Source organism: Lepidochelys kempii, chromosome 5 (assembly GCF_965140265.1).
Source record: "Lepidochelys kempii isolate rLepKem1 chromosome 5, rLepKem1.hap2, whole genome shotgun sequence".
In the NCBI taxonomy this organism is placed as follows: Eukaryota; Metazoa; Chordata; order Testudines; family Cheloniidae; genus Lepidochelys; species Lepidochelys kempii.
This window is the reverse complement of record NC_133260.1, coordinates 10,809,844-10,827,389: the sequence shown is the minus strand read 5'-3', so window position 1 is coordinate 10,827,389 and position 17,546 is coordinate 10,809,844. Positions and strand designations below refer to the sequence as shown.

Here is a 17,546-nt window from a genome sequence, read left to right as displayed (position 1 = left end):
AAAAGCACTATATAAGAGCGAGGTATAAGTATGTTACAATATGACATATTGCCAACTCCAACCATTCAAAAATGATGAGTTAAGCTCCACTAAAAGTCATGAGATTGTTTTAAAAATCATGAGATTTTTTTAAACCACTTTGATTTTGTTTTATTAACCTTCCGGTTCTGAGCCTTTATGGTCAACTCCTTTCACATTTTCAACCATTTCCCTGAAACCTTTAGGGCTACAAAGTTACTTGTTTTCTTTTCAGTGAAAGCTGAGTTCCTCATGCAATCTCTTTGACACTGGTGAAACACCAAAATATTGTGGGATGCTATAAAATCAGGAGAGTTGGCAGCACAGCTTGTTTAAGCAAGAAGTGGCATTGATGGGATTTGAGACCCCATCCAGATTCTCTTAGCAAACAGAAGTCACAAACACAAGTCTCTTAGCAAACAATGACAATTGACCCAAGCAAGCTGAAACTCAGTCTAGTTCTAATGGTCTTTATGAGGGTTATGTACCACTTAATCCCTTAAAATAAGATTTAAGTGTGATTTACATGTTGCTGGCCATCTGCACAGAGATCAATTTCACCCCCAGGAAACACCACACCGCAAAATGCTATGAGTTCGTTTTTGGCCGGCTGAAATGACTTTTCTAAAACTTTTATTAGCCCTGGTCTACACTAGGACTTTAGGTCGAATTTAGCAGCGTTAAATCGATTTAAACCTGCACCCGTCCACACAGTGAAGCCCTTTATTTCGACTAAAAGGGCTCTTAAAATTGATTTCCTTACTCCACCCCTGACAAGTGGATTAGCGCTTAAACCGACGTTCCCGGCTCGAATTTGGGGTACTGTGGACACAATTCGATGGTATTGGCCTCCTGGAGCTATCCCAGAGTGCTCCATTCTGACCGCTCTGGACAGCACTCTCAACTCAGATGCACTGGCCAGGTAGACAGGAAAAGAACCGCAAACTTTTGAATCTCATTTCCTGTTTGGCCAGCGTGGCAAGCTGCAGGTGACCATGCAGAGCTCATCAGCACAGGTGACCATGATGGAGTCCCAGAATCGCAAAAGAGCTCCAGCATGGACCGAACGGGAGGTACGGGATCTGATCGCTGTTTGGGGAGAGGAATCCGTGCTATCAGAACTCCGTTCCAGTTTTCGAAATGCCAAAACCTTTGTCAAAATCTCCCAGGGCATGAAGGACAGAGGCCATAACAGGGACCCGAAGCAGTGCCGCGTGAAACTGAAGGAGCTGAGGCAAGCCTACCAGAAAACCAGAGAGGCGAACAGCCGCTCTGGGTCAGAGCCCCAAACATGCCGCTTCTATGATGAGCTGCATGCCATTTTAGGGGGTTCAGCCACCACTATCCCAGCCGTGTTGTTTGACTCCTTCAATGGAGATGGAGGCAATACGGAAGCAGGTTTTGGGGACGAAGAAGATGATGATGATGAGGAGGTTGTAGATAGCTCACAGCAAGCAAGCGGAGAAACCGGTTTTCCCGACAGCCAGGAACTGTTTCTCACCCTAGACCTGGAGCCAGTACCCCCCGAACCCACCCAAGGCTGCCTCCTGGACCCAGCAGGCGGAGAAGGGACCTCTGGTGAGTGTACCTTTTAAAATGCTATACATGGTTTAAAAGCAAGCATGTGAAAGGATTACTTTGCCCTGGCATTTGCGGTTCTCCTAGATGTAGTCCTAAAGCCTTTGCAAAAGGTTTCTGGGGAGGGCAGCCTTATTTCGTCCTTCATGGTAGGACACTTTACCACTCCAGGCCAGTAACACGTACTCGGGAATCACTGTAGAACAAAGCATTGCAGTGTATGTTTGCTGGCATTCAACCAAAATCCGTTCTTTATCTCTCTGTGTTATCCTCAGGAGAGTGAGATATAATTCATGGTCACCTGGTTGAAATAGAGTGCTTTTCTTCAGGGGACACTCAGAGGAGCCCATTCCTGCTGGGCTGTTTGCCTGTGGCTAAACAGAAATGTTCCCCGCTGTTAGCCACAGGGAGGGGGCAAGGTTGAGGGGGTAGTCACGCGGTGGGAGGAGGCAAAATGCGACCTTGTAACGAAAGCACATGTGCTATGTATGTAATGTTAACAGCAAGGTTTACCCTGAAAGAGTGTAGCGACTGTTTTATAAAATGTGTCTTTTTAAATACCGCTGTCCCTTTTTTTTTCTCCACCAGCTGCATGTGTTTCAATGATCACAGGATCTTCTCCTTCCCAGAGGCTAGTGAAGCTTAGAAAGAAAAAAAAAAACGCACTCGCGATGAAATGTTCTCCGAGCTCATGCTGTCCTCCCACACTGACAGAGCACAGACGAATGCGTGGAGGCAAATAATGTCAGAGTGCAGGAAAGCACAAAATGACCGGGAGGAGAGGTGGCGGGCTGAAGAGAGTAAGTGGCGGGCTGAAGACAGGGCTGAAGCTCAAATGTGGCGGCAGCGTGATGAGAGGAGGCAGGATTCAATGCTGAGGCTGCTGCAGGACCAAACCAGTATGCTCCAGTGTATGGTTGAGCTGCAGCAAAGGCAGCTGGAACACAGACTGCCACTGCTGCCCCTCTGTAACCAACCGCCCTCCTCCCCAAGTTCCATAGCCTCCACACCCAGACACCCAAGAACGCGGTGGGGGGGCCTCCGGCCAACCAGCCACTCCACCACAGAGGATTGCCCAAAAAAAAGAAGGCTGTCATTCAATAAATTTTAAAGTTGTAAACTTTTAAAGTGCTGTGCTTAAAGTGCTGTGTGGCATTTTCCTTCCCTCCTCCACCACCCCTCCTGGGATACCTTGGTAGTCATCTCCCTATTTGTGTGATGAATGAATAAAGAATGCATGACTGTGAAGCAGCAATGACTTTATTGCCTCTGCAAGCGGTGATTAAAGGGAGGAGGGGAGGGTGGTTAGCTTACAGGGAAGTAGAGTGAACCAAGGGGCGGGGGGTTTCATCAAGGAGAAACAAACAGAACTTTCACACCGTAGCCTGGCCAGTCATGAAACTGGTTTTCAAAGCTTCTCTGATGCGTACCGCGCCCTCCTGTGCTCTTCTAACCGCCCTGGTGTCTGGCTGCGCGTAACCAGCAGCTAGGCGATTTGCCTCAGCCTCCCACCCCACCATAAACGTCTCCTCCTTACTCTCACAGATATTGTGGAGCACACAGCAAGCAGTAATAACAGTGGGAATATTGGTTTCGCTGAGGTCTAAGTGAGTCAGTAAACTGCGCCAGCGCGCCTTTAAACGTCCAAATGCACATTCTACCACCATTCTGCACTTGCTCAGCCTGTAGTTGAACAGCTCCTGACTACTGTCCAGGCTGCCTGTGTACGGCTTCATGAGCCATGGCATTAAGGGGTAGGCTGGGTCCCCAAGGATACATATAGGCATTTCAACATCCCCAACAGTTATTTTCTGGTCTGGGAATAAAGTCCCTTCCTGCAGCTTTTGAAACAGACCAGAGTTCCTGAAGATGCGAGCATCATGTACCTTTCCCGGCCATCCCACGTTGATGTTGGTGAAACGTCCCTTGTGATCCACCAGAGCTTGCAGCACTATCGAAAAGTACCTCTTGCGGTTTATGTACTCGGCGGCTTGGTGCTCCGGTGCCAAGATAGGGATATGGGTTCCGTCTATAGCCCCACCACAGTTAGGGAATCCCATTGCAGCAAAGCCATCCGCTATGACCTGCACATTTCCCAGGGTCACTACCCTTGATATCAGCAGATCTTTGATTGCGTGAGCTACTTGCATAACAGCAGCCCCCACAGTAGATTTGCCCACTCCAAATTGATTCCCAACTGACCGGTAGCTGTCTGGCGTTGCAAGCTTCCACAGGGCTATCACCACTCGCTTCTCAACTGTGAGGGCTGCTCTCATCTTGGTATTCATGCGCCTCAGAGCAGGGGAAAGCAAGTCACAAAGTTCCATGAAAGTGCCCTTACGCATGCGAAAGTTTCGCAGCCACTGGGAATCGTCCCAGACCTGCAACACTGTGCGGTCCCACCAGTCTGTGCTTGTTTCCCGAGCCCAGAATCGGCGTTCCACAGCATGAACCTGCCCCATTAGCACCATGATGCATGCATTGTCAGGGCCCATGCTTTCAGAGAAATCTGTGTCCATGTCCTGATCACTCACGGGACCGCGCTGACGTCGCCTCCTCGCCCGGTATCGCGTTGCCATGTTCTGGTGCTGCATATACTGCTGGATAATGCGTGTGGTGTTTAATGTGCTCCTAATTGCCAAAATGAGCTCAGCGGCCTCCATGCTTGCCTTGGTATGGCGTCTGCACAGAAAAAAGGCACGGAACGATTGTCTGCCGTTGCTCTGACGGAGGAAGGGGCGACTGATGACACGGTTTACAGGGTTGGCTTCAGGGAGCTAAAATCAACAAAGGGTGTGCCTGTACATCAAGGAGTATTTCAGGCAGGACTGCACGGAGGGTTCCAATAAGAAATGGTGCATCTAAGTTATCGTTGTTATTGGAACAAGGAGGTTAGCCTGGCCTCTGATTGATACATGGCTAGATTTACCTCGCTGCACATTCTCTGTGAGTGACTGCAGTGTGATCTAGACAGGGGAGGAGGCAAATGAGTACAAAACAAATCTGGTCTATTTCTTGTTCTGACCCACTCCATCTATCTTTTACATCTTTGGCTGGCAGCAGACGGTGCAGAAGGACTGCATGCCATCCACATCTCATGGCTGCTCAGCAGAAGATGGTACAGTACGACTGCTAGCCATCTTCATCTCTTGCCTGCCTGGCATAAGATGGTACAATACGACTGCTAGCAATCCTCATCTCTTGCCTGCCTGGCAGAAGATGGTACAGTACGACTGCTAGCAGTCCGTATCGCCTGCCCGCTCACCATAAGACGGTTCAATAGGACTGCAGGACTAAAGAGAATGACCTGGTCAAGTCACTCCAAATTTAGTCCCTGCGCCCATGTCTGCCCAGGCGCTCCCAGCCGACGTGGCCAGGAGCACCTCGGACACGACGAGGATGACTACCAGTCGTATTGCACCGTCTGCTGCCAGAAGGCAATGGGTTGCTGCTACTGTGCAGCAAAGCCGTACCGCGTCTGCCAGCACCCAGGAGACATAGGGTGACGGTTACCTGAGCGGGCTCCATGCTTGCCGTGGTATGGCGTCTGCACAGGTAACTCAGGAAAAAAGGCGCGAAATGATTGTCTGCCCTTGCTTTCACGGGGGGAGGGAGGGAACGGGGGCCTGACGATATGTACCCAGAACCACCCGCGACAATGTTTTAGCCCCATCAGGCATTGGGATCTCAACCCAGAATTCCAATGGGCAGCGGAGACTGCGGGAACTGTGGGATAGCTACCCACAGTGCAACTCTCCGGGAGTCGACGCTTGCCTCGGTACTGTGGAAGCGCTCCGCCGAGTTAATGCACTTAGAGCATTTTCTGTGGGGACACACACACTCGAATATATAAAACCGATTTCTAAAAAAACGACTTCTATAAATTCGACCTAATTTCGTAGTGTAGACATACCCTTAGTGGATAACATTCAGGCATAAAATAACCGGATGGGAGGAAACTTGATTCCACATAGTGTAAAGAAGGATTGTTTGTCTCTTACATCATATTTAACGGGAGTTCACGTTTGAAAGAAGCATCAGATATGAAATCAGGTACTGCAGTTGATGTTACTTTGGGCCTGTCTACACGACAAAATTAAGTCAACTTAAGTCGCCATACTGTCACCGCAGTAATTAAAATGGTGGTTCATGTCCACACTTGCTCCTTCTGTAGGTGGCATGCCTCCTCACCAGGAGCAATTCCACCGACTGAAGTGGGGCATTGTGGGACACTTACAGCTAAAGCCCAGCAGCCCTGGGGTTGACAACCTCAGCTGTAGGCATGGGGCTCAGAGCGGCTGCCCTCTCCCGCCGTCAGCAAGATGCAGGCTCACAGATGGACTCTTCCCACACCCAGGTGCTGACACTCCAAGCTTTCAGTGTCAGGAGCCCCAGCTGTGAGCCCAGCACCCAGCTGACAACTCGGGCTGTCAGCGTTGGGGACGGGGGGTGGGGGGAGGCCCATTCAGGGCTGACCGCCAATAGCCAATGTAGGTAACGCAGTGTCTACCCAGACACTTTGTCCCCTAACAACATCAACATAAGTGCTATGCCTCTCACAGAGGTGGAATTATTATGTTGGTATAGAGAGCCACTTACTTTGGCAGAAGCAGCATTGTAGTGTAGAACCTGACATAATTAGGTAGCCATAAACTGCCTTATGGTGACCTAACTCAGTAATGTAGGCCAAGCCTTTGTACAGTTCTGAATTATTCATATAGGATGATGAGGTTTTGGTAGGAAAGGAGTGAATCAGAAGAATCTGTTACACACTTACCTTAAGGACTCTTCTTGGACCTCATTTATTTTTCTCTTCAACATTAAAAACAATTTCTCCATCTGATGATACTTTCTAAATACTTTACTTTATAATGCATGCTTAATCATGATGGTTCCTTTACTGAGATACTTCATGGGGCACCTGATGAAGAGTACGAGTGTGCTATTGTATAACTGGGAGAATATGAGCAACAGTTTTGTTTAAGGGAGATATTTGACCAGTGCCAAGGTGTTACATAGTATTTATCCAGATACTAAATAGACATGACAATCTCATCTCTGACCTTTTAGTAAAAAAACTGCTCAATAAAGTTTTAAAAAAAGAAGAAACTGAGGTGTATTTCAATGAACATAATGTTTAATATTGTATTTTTCCATTATTGTATTTAAATATATATTAACACAATGCCCACAGATTTTTCATTAAAACTTTCTGTTCCTCATTGCCCCATCTGCAAAAGGGAGGTATTTTCCTACCTCACAAGAATAAGTTATTAATGTCTGGAAAGCCTATAAAGACCTTTATATTTATGAGGTACTTTGGCATCATTTCCTCCTACCCGCTCACCCTTTATAAGCTCTTTCTTTGGAGTTACATGGGTTTAATAATCCATATATACTGCGGTTCCTGGTCTGGGGATGACCAAGAGGCAGCAATGTTTCTCCATTAACCACACACATTTTTATGGGTAAATTAATACAGATTGGGCCAACTTTAACATAGCTAACATTCCCTCTGCACTGTTGAATCCCTCTTTGGAGAAGAGCAGTGTTACAAGGGCAGTAGCTAACTTGCGGCCTGGAGGGCTGATGTTCCATGTCCCTTTGGTGCATGGATCTCTTTGGTTTTATCCTCTAAAACTTCTTGTTGTTCTGTGGGGCATGCAGACCCTGATGCTACATGAGACTCATATTGTTTGAAATTGTTTCCATGCATTATTTTCACAAAGGGGATGAGCTGGCCAATAATTGTCCCCTGGGTAGTCCCAATTAAGACCAAGTTAAGACATTCACAAGCTATTTTTATCAACCTGTCTTAGCCTGCTACAAGATTGCTCCCTAGAGGATATCCTCTTATCCTATTTTAAATTACTGTAGTGATTGGCATCTACTAAAGCTGGGCAAACAGTCTGCAGAGAAAGGCACACAAAATCAATCGGGCTTTGTCTTGTGCAATTGCAAATATCAGCCATGTGCTTGGACCATTGGCTGATGTTTGGCTTTGTGAATTCTGCCTACATTTTCCTATGCTTTATTTCACCCCATATCTCTTCACTGTTTTCTTTTGTAACCTCTCTCTTTTTCTCCTTCTCAGCAATGACAATGCAGTTCATAAGCCATCGGTTCCCTGATTACCATGATCCAACCATAGGTGAGTACAGATTGTTCTTTTCTTTATTCCATCCAGTCTGGCTGCTCTATGAGATTTACCCCAGTAGCTCTCAACCTGTCCACACTGGGATCCCTTTTCTTTAGTGGGATTCCCCTTGCAATTAGCAAGATGGGAATAGCAGGGCCATGGCAACCACCTAACAATGCTTTGTGAAGTGCCTGGGAGTTATAACTTTCAAACTGAGAATATTTGTTTGATGGTCATTTGGTTGGTCATGGTCATGTGATAGACAGTTGGTCCTCAGATGATGGAGTCTCATGTTGATGTTGAGGATTCAGCCCACACTATTGGTGAACACATATATGCGAGGTCAGATTAATGCAAGAACCAGAAACACTGCTACATGTAGCACAGACAGGATTGTCCATGACCACCGCGGGCTGTTGCATCCTTGCTTTGCACTGTTCACCTTTTCCACATTAGGTCTTAATGCACCAGGTTTCAAAGTGGTTAATGGTGGCATGCCACATCTGCCACCACCTTGCTCTGTCACCAGTGGCACCAAACAATGTTGCATGCTGGTTCCCACACTCTTTTTTCACATACTTTGATGGATGCATTTCAGGGCATCAACAGAGGAGTATTTATCCATTCTGCACTGATGGGAAGTTGTTCCTATGCCCACATGAAAGAGGCAGATTTAGTTATTAAGGAGCCTTTATTTGCTGATGACTGTGTACCGGTTGCACACTCAATTGGTGATGCTCAATTTATAACTGATCACTTCACTTGTGCAGTCAATTGTTTTGGTTTCACAATCAGCCTGAAGAAAACTGAAGTATTGTACCAAACAGTATCAGGCGATGCACATCTTTACCCAATTATTAAGATAAACACTGCTCCGATGAAGTGAGCTGTAGCTCACGAAAGCTCATGCTCAAATAAATCGGTTAGTCTCTAAGGTGCCACAAGTACTCCTTTTCTTCTTACTGCTCCTCTTGTCTCTGTGGTGAAGTTTTGCTACCTGGGGAGTTTGCTGTCACAGAATGCCACAATTGATGAAAACATGATCCATCATATAGTCAAGGCCAGCTCTACACTTGTGATGCCAGTCCTGAAACACTGTGAAAGAAAATTCTTTTACCAATAGGTGAGTGAAGACATGAAATCTAATTAATGCTATATGTTAACAAGGGCAGCATTCGCTTGTGGAAAAGGCCTATTCAACATCCTGTGTTATTCCATCGTAGGGAGAAAATGCTCAAACTCTATGGTTTGCTTTCCTATTTTCAAACCATTTCTTATCAAGATAAACATTATTGCTGTTTTTATGAGAAAATAATTGTGACTACTGGGTTTACTGCATGATAGATGCAGTTTACTGCACGATAGATAGGGTCACACTCTCTTCTGGGTTAGTTCTCTTGATTTCAATGGACTTATGCCATCAGAGAATTTTTCCTGTAATAAATAAAGGGTTGAGAGTCATCCAGGAGAACACTTTCAAATCTATCTTCTTTAGAAACTTGCATCTGTTTTAAGGATCACATTGTTGAGCCAGGGTGGGAAGGGCCTGAGCTGGAAAAGAAGTCCAGTTTGGAGCCCCACACTACAAGAAGGATGTGGAAAAATTGGAAAGCATCCAGCGGAGGGCAACAAAAATGATTAGGGGACTGGAACACATGACTTATGAGGAGAGGCTGAGGGAACTGGGATTGTTTAGTCTGCAGAAGAGAAGAATGAGCAGATAGCTGCTTTCAACTATGTGAAAGGGGGTTCCAAAGAGGATAGATCTAGACTGCTCTCAGTGGTAGCAGATGACAGAATGAGGAGTCATGATCTTAAGTTGCAGTGGGGGAGGTTTAGGTTGGATATTTGGAAAAAACTTTTTCACAAGGAGGGTGGTGAAGCACTGGAATGGGTTACCTAGGGAGGTGGTGGAATCTCCTTCCTTTGAGGTTTTTAAGGTCAGTCTTGATAAAGCTCTGGCTCGGATGATTTAGTTGGAGATCGGTCCTGCTTTGAGCAGGGGATTGGACTAGATGACCTCCTGAGGTCCCTTCCAACACTGATATTCTATGATTCTTTGATTCTGGTTGATTCCACTGGATTTCCTCTTGGGGTTCAGTGACTGTGTGAGCAGGAGAGGCAGATTTGGTTGAAAGAGTGCAGAGTGGGTTCCCTTCTACACGAGGAGTTAAGAGCTGCACGTGAAGAGCTGCACACAGGGAAGCCATTTAGAGTGCACAGCAACAAGAAGTTTTACTAGACCTTCAAAATCCAGGATCTATGCTGCATAGTCTTGCATGCCATCTACTAGCATTTGACCTATTAACTGTTTATCGATATATAGGAATCTCTCTTTTCTAGAGCACTCCTGTAACAACAGGCTAGTCTGGAGCAGGGTTGTACCGTGGCCTCTTCCTTCCCCACATCTCTGTAAGAAAGCTAGCTGAACAGGCAGCGCTGTCCAGGAGCGGTGCCACCACTTCCCAGAAGGATTACATACAGTCCAGCCCCACGTTTCCGGCTTATCATTACTTTGAATTGCTGTTTCCAATCACTGTTACAAATGTTCTGACTCTCATTATCCATCGGTTACTACTGCTTGATTCTGAGGTCAGGCATTGTTATAGATCTTAGAGGTACCACCTTTAAAAGGAGCAGTGAGTAATGAGTGCAGATTTATCCCTTTGGACATCCACTGGGCACATCCATCACCTCGGATTACCTTCACTGAACATTCTGTACTGACAGATGGCTGAAAGCACATCTATCTGGCTCTAAAGAAAAAAAACATGAAAGCAGAAGTCTGGAAGTGTCCTCTGGGAGGACTTCATTCCTTTCATTCTTTCCAGATCTCTTCATTTCTTTGCTCTCTGGATAAAGGCAATAGCTAATAGTTTCTTTTGTTGGACAAGGGTTAAGTTTTCTCCTGTGTTATCTGGGTGAATCGTAAATATAATTAATGACAAGTTCAGTTTGTGAACCACACCCTACTAGGGTGAACAGGAATCTAGAAGGAAGTAAGGTCTCTCCTTGTTTGCAGCAATCAATGAGTTCTCAAAATTTTTCAGTCTGAGATGGCAGAGCTGTTGCCATCTTGTCATGGGCTAAGAGCTCCCAGGTGTTGAGGTCAATTTTGAAAGGTTGGAAGTTGGTCTTGAGAGAGAGTCTTTGTAATGTTTGCTTGGTCTGCCCCTAAAACGAGTTCCAATCTTCAATTCTTTGTAAAAGACTGTTTTCGGTATTCTACTGTCAGACGTACAGACCACATGACTGTACCATCTCAGCTGCACTCTTACTATGAAAGCTTCAGTGCCTGTGATCTTGAGGCATTCAAGGACCTTGGTGTTTAGAATTAAATCTTGCCATTTAATTGCCATTATTCACCATAGACATTGTAGCTGGGATTGGTCCAAGCAATTTAGGTGGTGTTGATAAGTAATTCACAAATCCAGGTTCTCTCACCCCCTCACCCCCCTCCCAAAAACCACACACACAAACTCAGTATCCTGCTGGTAATAGCTCATCCAAAGTGACTATTCTCCCTACAATGTGCATAATTAAGGTGGGCCATTTCCAGCACAAATCCAGGTTTTCGGGGTGGGGGGGATGTGAGATCAGCAGGATACTGAGTTTGTGTGTGTGGTTTTTGGGAGGGGGGTGAGGGGGTGAGAGAACCTGGATTTGTGCAGGAAATGGCCCAACTTTATTATCATGCACATTGTGTAAAGAGTTGTCACTTTGGATGGGCTATCACCAGCAGGAGAGTGAATTTGTGTGGGGGGGTGGAGGGTGAGAAAACCTGGATTTGTGCTGGAAATGGCCCACATGATGATCACTTTAGATAAGCTATTACCAGCAGGACAGTGGGGTGGGAGGAGGTATTTTTTTCATATTCCCTGTGTATAAATAAAGTCTGCTGCAGTTTCCACGGCATGCATCCGATGAAGTGAGCTGTAGCTCACGAAAGCTCATGCTCAGATAAATTGGTTAGTCTCTAAGGTGCCACAAGTACTCCTTTTCTTTTTGCGAATACAGACTAACACGGCTGTTACTCTGAAACCAACTGGAATAGTTGCAGTACTTCTCAGTTGAGACTGGACCATGACTTCTGTCATCTTCAGGCTGATTGTTAAACCAAAATGTTTTCCTGCATGTGCAAAGCAGCCAGAGAGCAACTGAATGGTCCTGAGGTTATGGGCCAATAAAGCACAATCACCAACTAACAGTAATTTATGAATAGTTGTCTTTATAACTTTTCTCTTCGTATGCAGGCAATAAGTCACCTCCATCCATACGGTATTGCATATAAATGCCACAACCAATGTCTCTGAATTCCTCTATTAAAACATCAGCAAAACATGATGCTAAATAACATTGGAACAAGAACACAGCGTTGTTTTATTCCATCAGTGACAACAAAGGCAGCTGAGAAGCAGTCTTGGTCAAGGACACAAACTGCATTCCTGTGTGAAAAGATTTAATAATGTTGACAAACTTATCAGGGCAACCAAATTTGCAGATGTCTGTCCACAGACCATCTCGATTTACAGTGTCAAAGGCCCTAGTAAGGTCAAAAGAAACAACATATAGGTCTTAATAGTGCTCACAACATTTCTCCTGACTTTGTGGAATAATAAACTGTTAGTATTATGCACCCAGGACAATATCTAAGACTTTTATGACCATTTAAAGAAAAATCGCACACAAAAAAAAGAATGTGAATATCAGCTCTAAAGAGAACTAAACTACAAGAAAATCTCAACATGCACATTCATTGCACTCAGGAAAACAGTGAATAAACAGAAATGAGAAAAAAGTGGGGGAGAAGAGAACCATTATAGTCATTGAGAACAATAAGTCACACACTCATCTTTAACATTAACTTGTCTATCATCTACCACATATTTAACTGTGTATTGTCTTGTCATAATCCCAGATTGTGGGCCTCTAGGCACTATCATAATATGAAAAATAATGATCAATAAAGAGATAGAAGTGATTATTATGTATTATGTTAATCACAGTAGCACTTTCAGGCACCAGTCAGAATCAAGAGCCCATTGTGCACAAACACATAATAAGAGACAGTCGCTATCCTAAAGAGATTACAATCTATATAGATAAGACATACAGTAGGAAGGGAAATAGAGGAACAGAAAAATGAAATAGCTTTCTAAAGGTTGCACAGCAAATCAATGGAAGAGCTGGATATGAACCAAGTACCCTAACTACCAGACTCTGATGTCTCTCAAGATGTGCTGAGAAATGCTCAGTTTCTATTCCTGCTATGGAATATGTACTAAATGGAAAACAAAATAGTGGAAGCTTTATTGTCACATCTGGGACCCTGCACTCTCTTAGGATCAAGCTCCCCATTCAGCATACTACAAACCAATTGGAATGTGTATAACTCACCAGTAAGTGAGGATTACAGGTCCCCCTCTGTTTCTGATCCACAAAGAATATGAGTAGTTACAACCCCCTCCCCCAGCTACAGAGAGTTGGCTCTTTAGTTCAAGCTGGAGCTGTTTATACCTTTAGCTGTGGATATCCCCAGTTTAATCCCTGGTGTGCTAGCCAAGAATGTAATTGTCAACAGTACAACCAGAGACAAAATGAAAGAAATAATATATTGTCTGAATTGTAAGAGAATTCTAAAACATCCCCAGTAGGCTGTCAGAAAACCAGCTACAGTTGTACCATGAACAATGGATAATATTAAAAGAGAACAGCTCCTGAATTTAAAGGCTGACTAAACTGTTTGGTGCATTTGAGTGTTTAATTTGTCATTATATTGGCCAAGACAGAAATTTACAAATAAGGCAGCATGGGATTGTTAAAAGTACATAAATGTAGTGACTGAAGAGACTAATTGACAGACCCTCAGCTGGTGTAAATCAGAAAAACTCCATTGAACTCAATGTAGCTACGTAACATAAATTTACATGAGCTGATGAAGACCACAGTTGGTTAAAGAAAGGAGGGTTTACTTCAACTAATATTAGCTCCAGCCATTATTTACTCCAATCCATCAGAAAGCCAAAGGTGAAAAGATTTAGCTGGATCCTCTTCATTTAAAACTCATGTGCACAGTCCAAACAAAACACAGATTTAATCAGATTAGGGAAATACTTCCATCTGTCAAGTGAACAATACACTACTTGGTACATGGCATGTGAGCCTAAGTAGCTTGAGGTTGCAAGATGAGTTACAGACATTACAACTGTCTAGATGATTTCACTGAAGGCTTTATGCTGTTCAGAAAAAAAAGATGTCTCTCTCTCTCCGCTTGTAAGAGATAAGACTCTCTGACAGGTGGAGTCTGAAAAGCACAGACTGCCTGGCTGACACTAGCTAGACAGGTGGCCGCAGTTACCCCATGTTGCTTGTGACTTTATTTCAGCAGAAACTGCATATTCAGATATAAAGAAACTGAGGGATTGATTCTAGTTCACTTTAAGTCCCTTCTAGGCCTCTCCATGGCACAAAGAGGAAGTAGAGAAGCCTCTCCCCTATGGTGCCCCTGTGTTGGTAGAAGGCATTCCCTGTGCAGATGGGGTGCCTCTAACATTTTGAAGAACTAGCGACACATGGCTGATTTCACACTGAATTATCTCTCTCCACCTACTAGCTATCAGGTGCTGGACCACAGCACCTCATCTATCGAGGGTACATATATGGCCCCATATCACCATGCTATCTGAGCACTTCATGCTCATTCATGTATTTATCCTCATAATACCCCACAAGGTAGGAAAGTAGATAGGAATTTGTGGTTCAAAGAAGCTAAGAGACTTGGCCAGGGTCACACAGAAAGCCTGTGACAGAACAAGGAATTGAACCCACATCTTCAGCTAGTTTCATAACTACTAGACCATCCTTACTCTGACAATCTATGTAGTTGCCACCGTGACCTACTATGGGTAGTGTCTCTTCCCCCGCTAGTGAAGAATTTATTCCAGGTAGGAAAAAGCTGTGGTCGCAACACTAGAGGACTATAGCCATTTGACTTTTTCCTCCTTCATCATAATGTCCTAAGGAGATGACTTTTCCATGACTATCAGTCCCCCGTGTTATGATTTACTAATCAGAGATTATCATTGTTACACCTTGTTTTTCTATGGTGATTTGTATCTATAGAACTATGACTATAAATGCATCTTGAAGTGTGAAGACAAGGTTTTACCCTTACAGGTGGACCCCAGAATTTTTGGATGATCCAGTGACATTTCTGAAATATCATTTAAGGTCTTGTTCAGCCTAGAAAATCGCACGTAGCACAGAGTGAAGCAGAATGCTTATTATATGGTGTTTCATTCACCATGTTACAAACATATGCTCCGTGAGCTGCCCTAGCTACCAGGTTTCAGGGGGGTAGCCGTGTTAGTCTGTATCACAAAAACAATGAGGAGTCCTTGTGTTAGTCTCTAAGGTGTCACAAGGACTCCTCGTTGTCCTAGCTACCAGCTAATTTTCAGGCAATACTTATTTTGATTTCTACTAGGTTTTGACCTAGAAAGCAACAAATGGTTTTGGATCTATCTACCTGAGATGATCTTTCCCATATATGATACAGTGGCAGCTGAAATCATAAGGGCACTAATATTTAGCAGTGAGGGTAATTACCCATTGGAACAATTTACCAAAGGTTAAGGTGGATTCTCAGGCATTACAGGCAACTTTTAAATCAAGATTGGATGTATTTTCTAAAAGAGATGCTCCAGTTCAAACAGGAATTATTTTGGGGAAGTTCTATGACGTATTGTTCAGAAGATCAGGCTTGATGATCACTGTGGTCCCTTCTGGCCTTAGACTCTGTCCTTTGGACTAATTGTGAGAAGGCTGGGATCCCAAGTTGAGTTTACAGTGCTAGATGTTAAATCTAAAAATATTTGCAAAGAAAACTGATCAAATATTTTATCATAGTCTCTGAGGAAATAGATACAGAATCCCAGGAGCTAAATTTGCATGGAGTCATTTGTTTGAGTATTACCACATATTAATCAAAGCATTTGAGGTGTGATTATAGAATTCCTGGTCCTCTGCAATTACCAGAGAGGATCAGGAAGTGTTGCAATGGGGAGCTCAGTTAATGAGGAACATCCTGGTTTGAGAGTACTCTACTTGCTGCTGAAAGCATGGCTCCTAGAGTGTATGTCCTCACGCTACAGGGTGTCAGAAATTTGTGAATCCCTCTCTATAGGAGCACAGGAAAGAAAAGAAAACCCTAAACTGCCAGAGTGAATTACTAGGGAAAGTGGATAATCAGACAGGAGATCTGTAAAGCAACAGCAGAAAGGAGGCAGAACCCTGTCTCAGCAGTAGCACAAATGGCTCTTTTACAAAAGTTTGATTTTGATAATTCGAGCATCTGGCCTTGCTAGATTTGTAGATTTGAGGGGTGGGTTGTTGTTGTTGTTGTTTTTTTTTTTTTGGGGGGGGGGGGTGCGATAGGGTGGTTTATGGTTTAATGAAGAAAACACAAAAATACCAGGTAATTGTCCTGATATTTGACATGGGTGATGCTGCTGATGATACCCTATGTGCTGTACCTCTCTCTGCTGAGGAAAAGAATGAATACTCCAATGTGAAAGAGGCTTCGATGCCTCTTTGATAGGCAGACCGAATATTATACGTGAAAGGGCCAACTTTAATAGGAGGTGTCAAAAACAAGGGGAAACAGCTAAGATTGTTGTTACTTGCAGTTCACAGGCTTACTGAACATTGCAAATATGGAGTGTTAAAAGGAGAATAAAAAAGACAGGACAGTTGTTGACATAAGACACACCAGTTTATAAGCACAGGTTTTTTCAGTTAGACACAGATCTCATGCTAGCAAAAGCTATAGCAAAAAGTGAGAATGCTGTCTCTCTGGTGTTTTGCAATGTCACTTACATGCGAGCAGAAGAGGGAAGATGGTATCAGACAATACTGACACAGCAAAAAGGAGAAAAATACACAGGTGAAAGGAGCACCCAGGCCAAATATACAACATAAGAACAGTGCACCACTAGACAGGTTATTTGGTCTCTCACTTAATAAGAGGGGTTGTTGGAAAAAGATGTGGAAGCTGTGGCAAGACACCAAGCCACAGCTAGCCAGCAAAAGAACCAGAATGTAGGCGATGCCGCAAAATGGGACATCTTGCAATAGCTTGCAGATCACCCAGAGTAGTGGAAACAATCCAAAAGGGAATGGTATCTGATGACAATGAGTCAATACTTCTAGGGACTATATCCTCAATAGAACAAACACCTTGGTACACAATCATAGAGCTAAATGGTCAAAAACTTACATTTAAAACTGATAGTGGGGCAGCAGCCACTGAAATTCCAAAAAACAGTTATCATCAATCCCAGAATGGAGAACTGCAAAAATTTTGTATGGGGCTATAACAATATATTGGATGTTTTTGGCCATTTCTTTGGGAAACTGGAGAAATGACTGAATGTTCTTCATGAAATAATATATGTAATACAAGGATTGACAACTTCCCTATTACAAAAAGAAAAGGAGGACTTGTGGCACCTTAGAGACTAACCAATTTATTTGAGCATAAGCTTTCGTGAGCTACAGCTCACTTCTTCGGATGCATATCGTAGAAACTGCAGAAGACATTATATACACAGAGACCATGAAACAATACCTCCTCCTACCCCACTCTCCTGCTGGTAATAGCCCATCCAAAGTGACCACTCTCTTTACAATGTGTATGATAATCAAGGTGGGCCATTTCCAGCACAAATCCAGGTTTTCTCACCCCCCTCGCTTTTTTCCAAAAACCACACACACAAACTCACTCTCCTGCTGGTAATAGCTTATCCAAAGT

The 17,546-nt window shown here is 44.0% G+C and overlaps 1 protein-coding gene across 2 annotated transcripts in view; it reads left to right on the top strand.

Annotated features, from left to right (window-relative positions):
• The window catches only part of RIT2 (Ras like without CAAX 2), a 277,916-nt gene that overhangs the window by 70,156 nt on the left and 190,214 nt on the right, over window positions 1-17,546 (top strand). For both annotated transcript variants that reach the window (XM_073343438.1, XM_073343437.1), the window contains exon 2: window positions 7,691-7,747. In XM_073343438.1, the coding sequence (XP_073199539.1) occupies window positions 7,691-7,747 (57 nt within the window). The remainder of the gene's footprint in view (window positions 1-7,690; window positions 7,748-17,546) is intronic.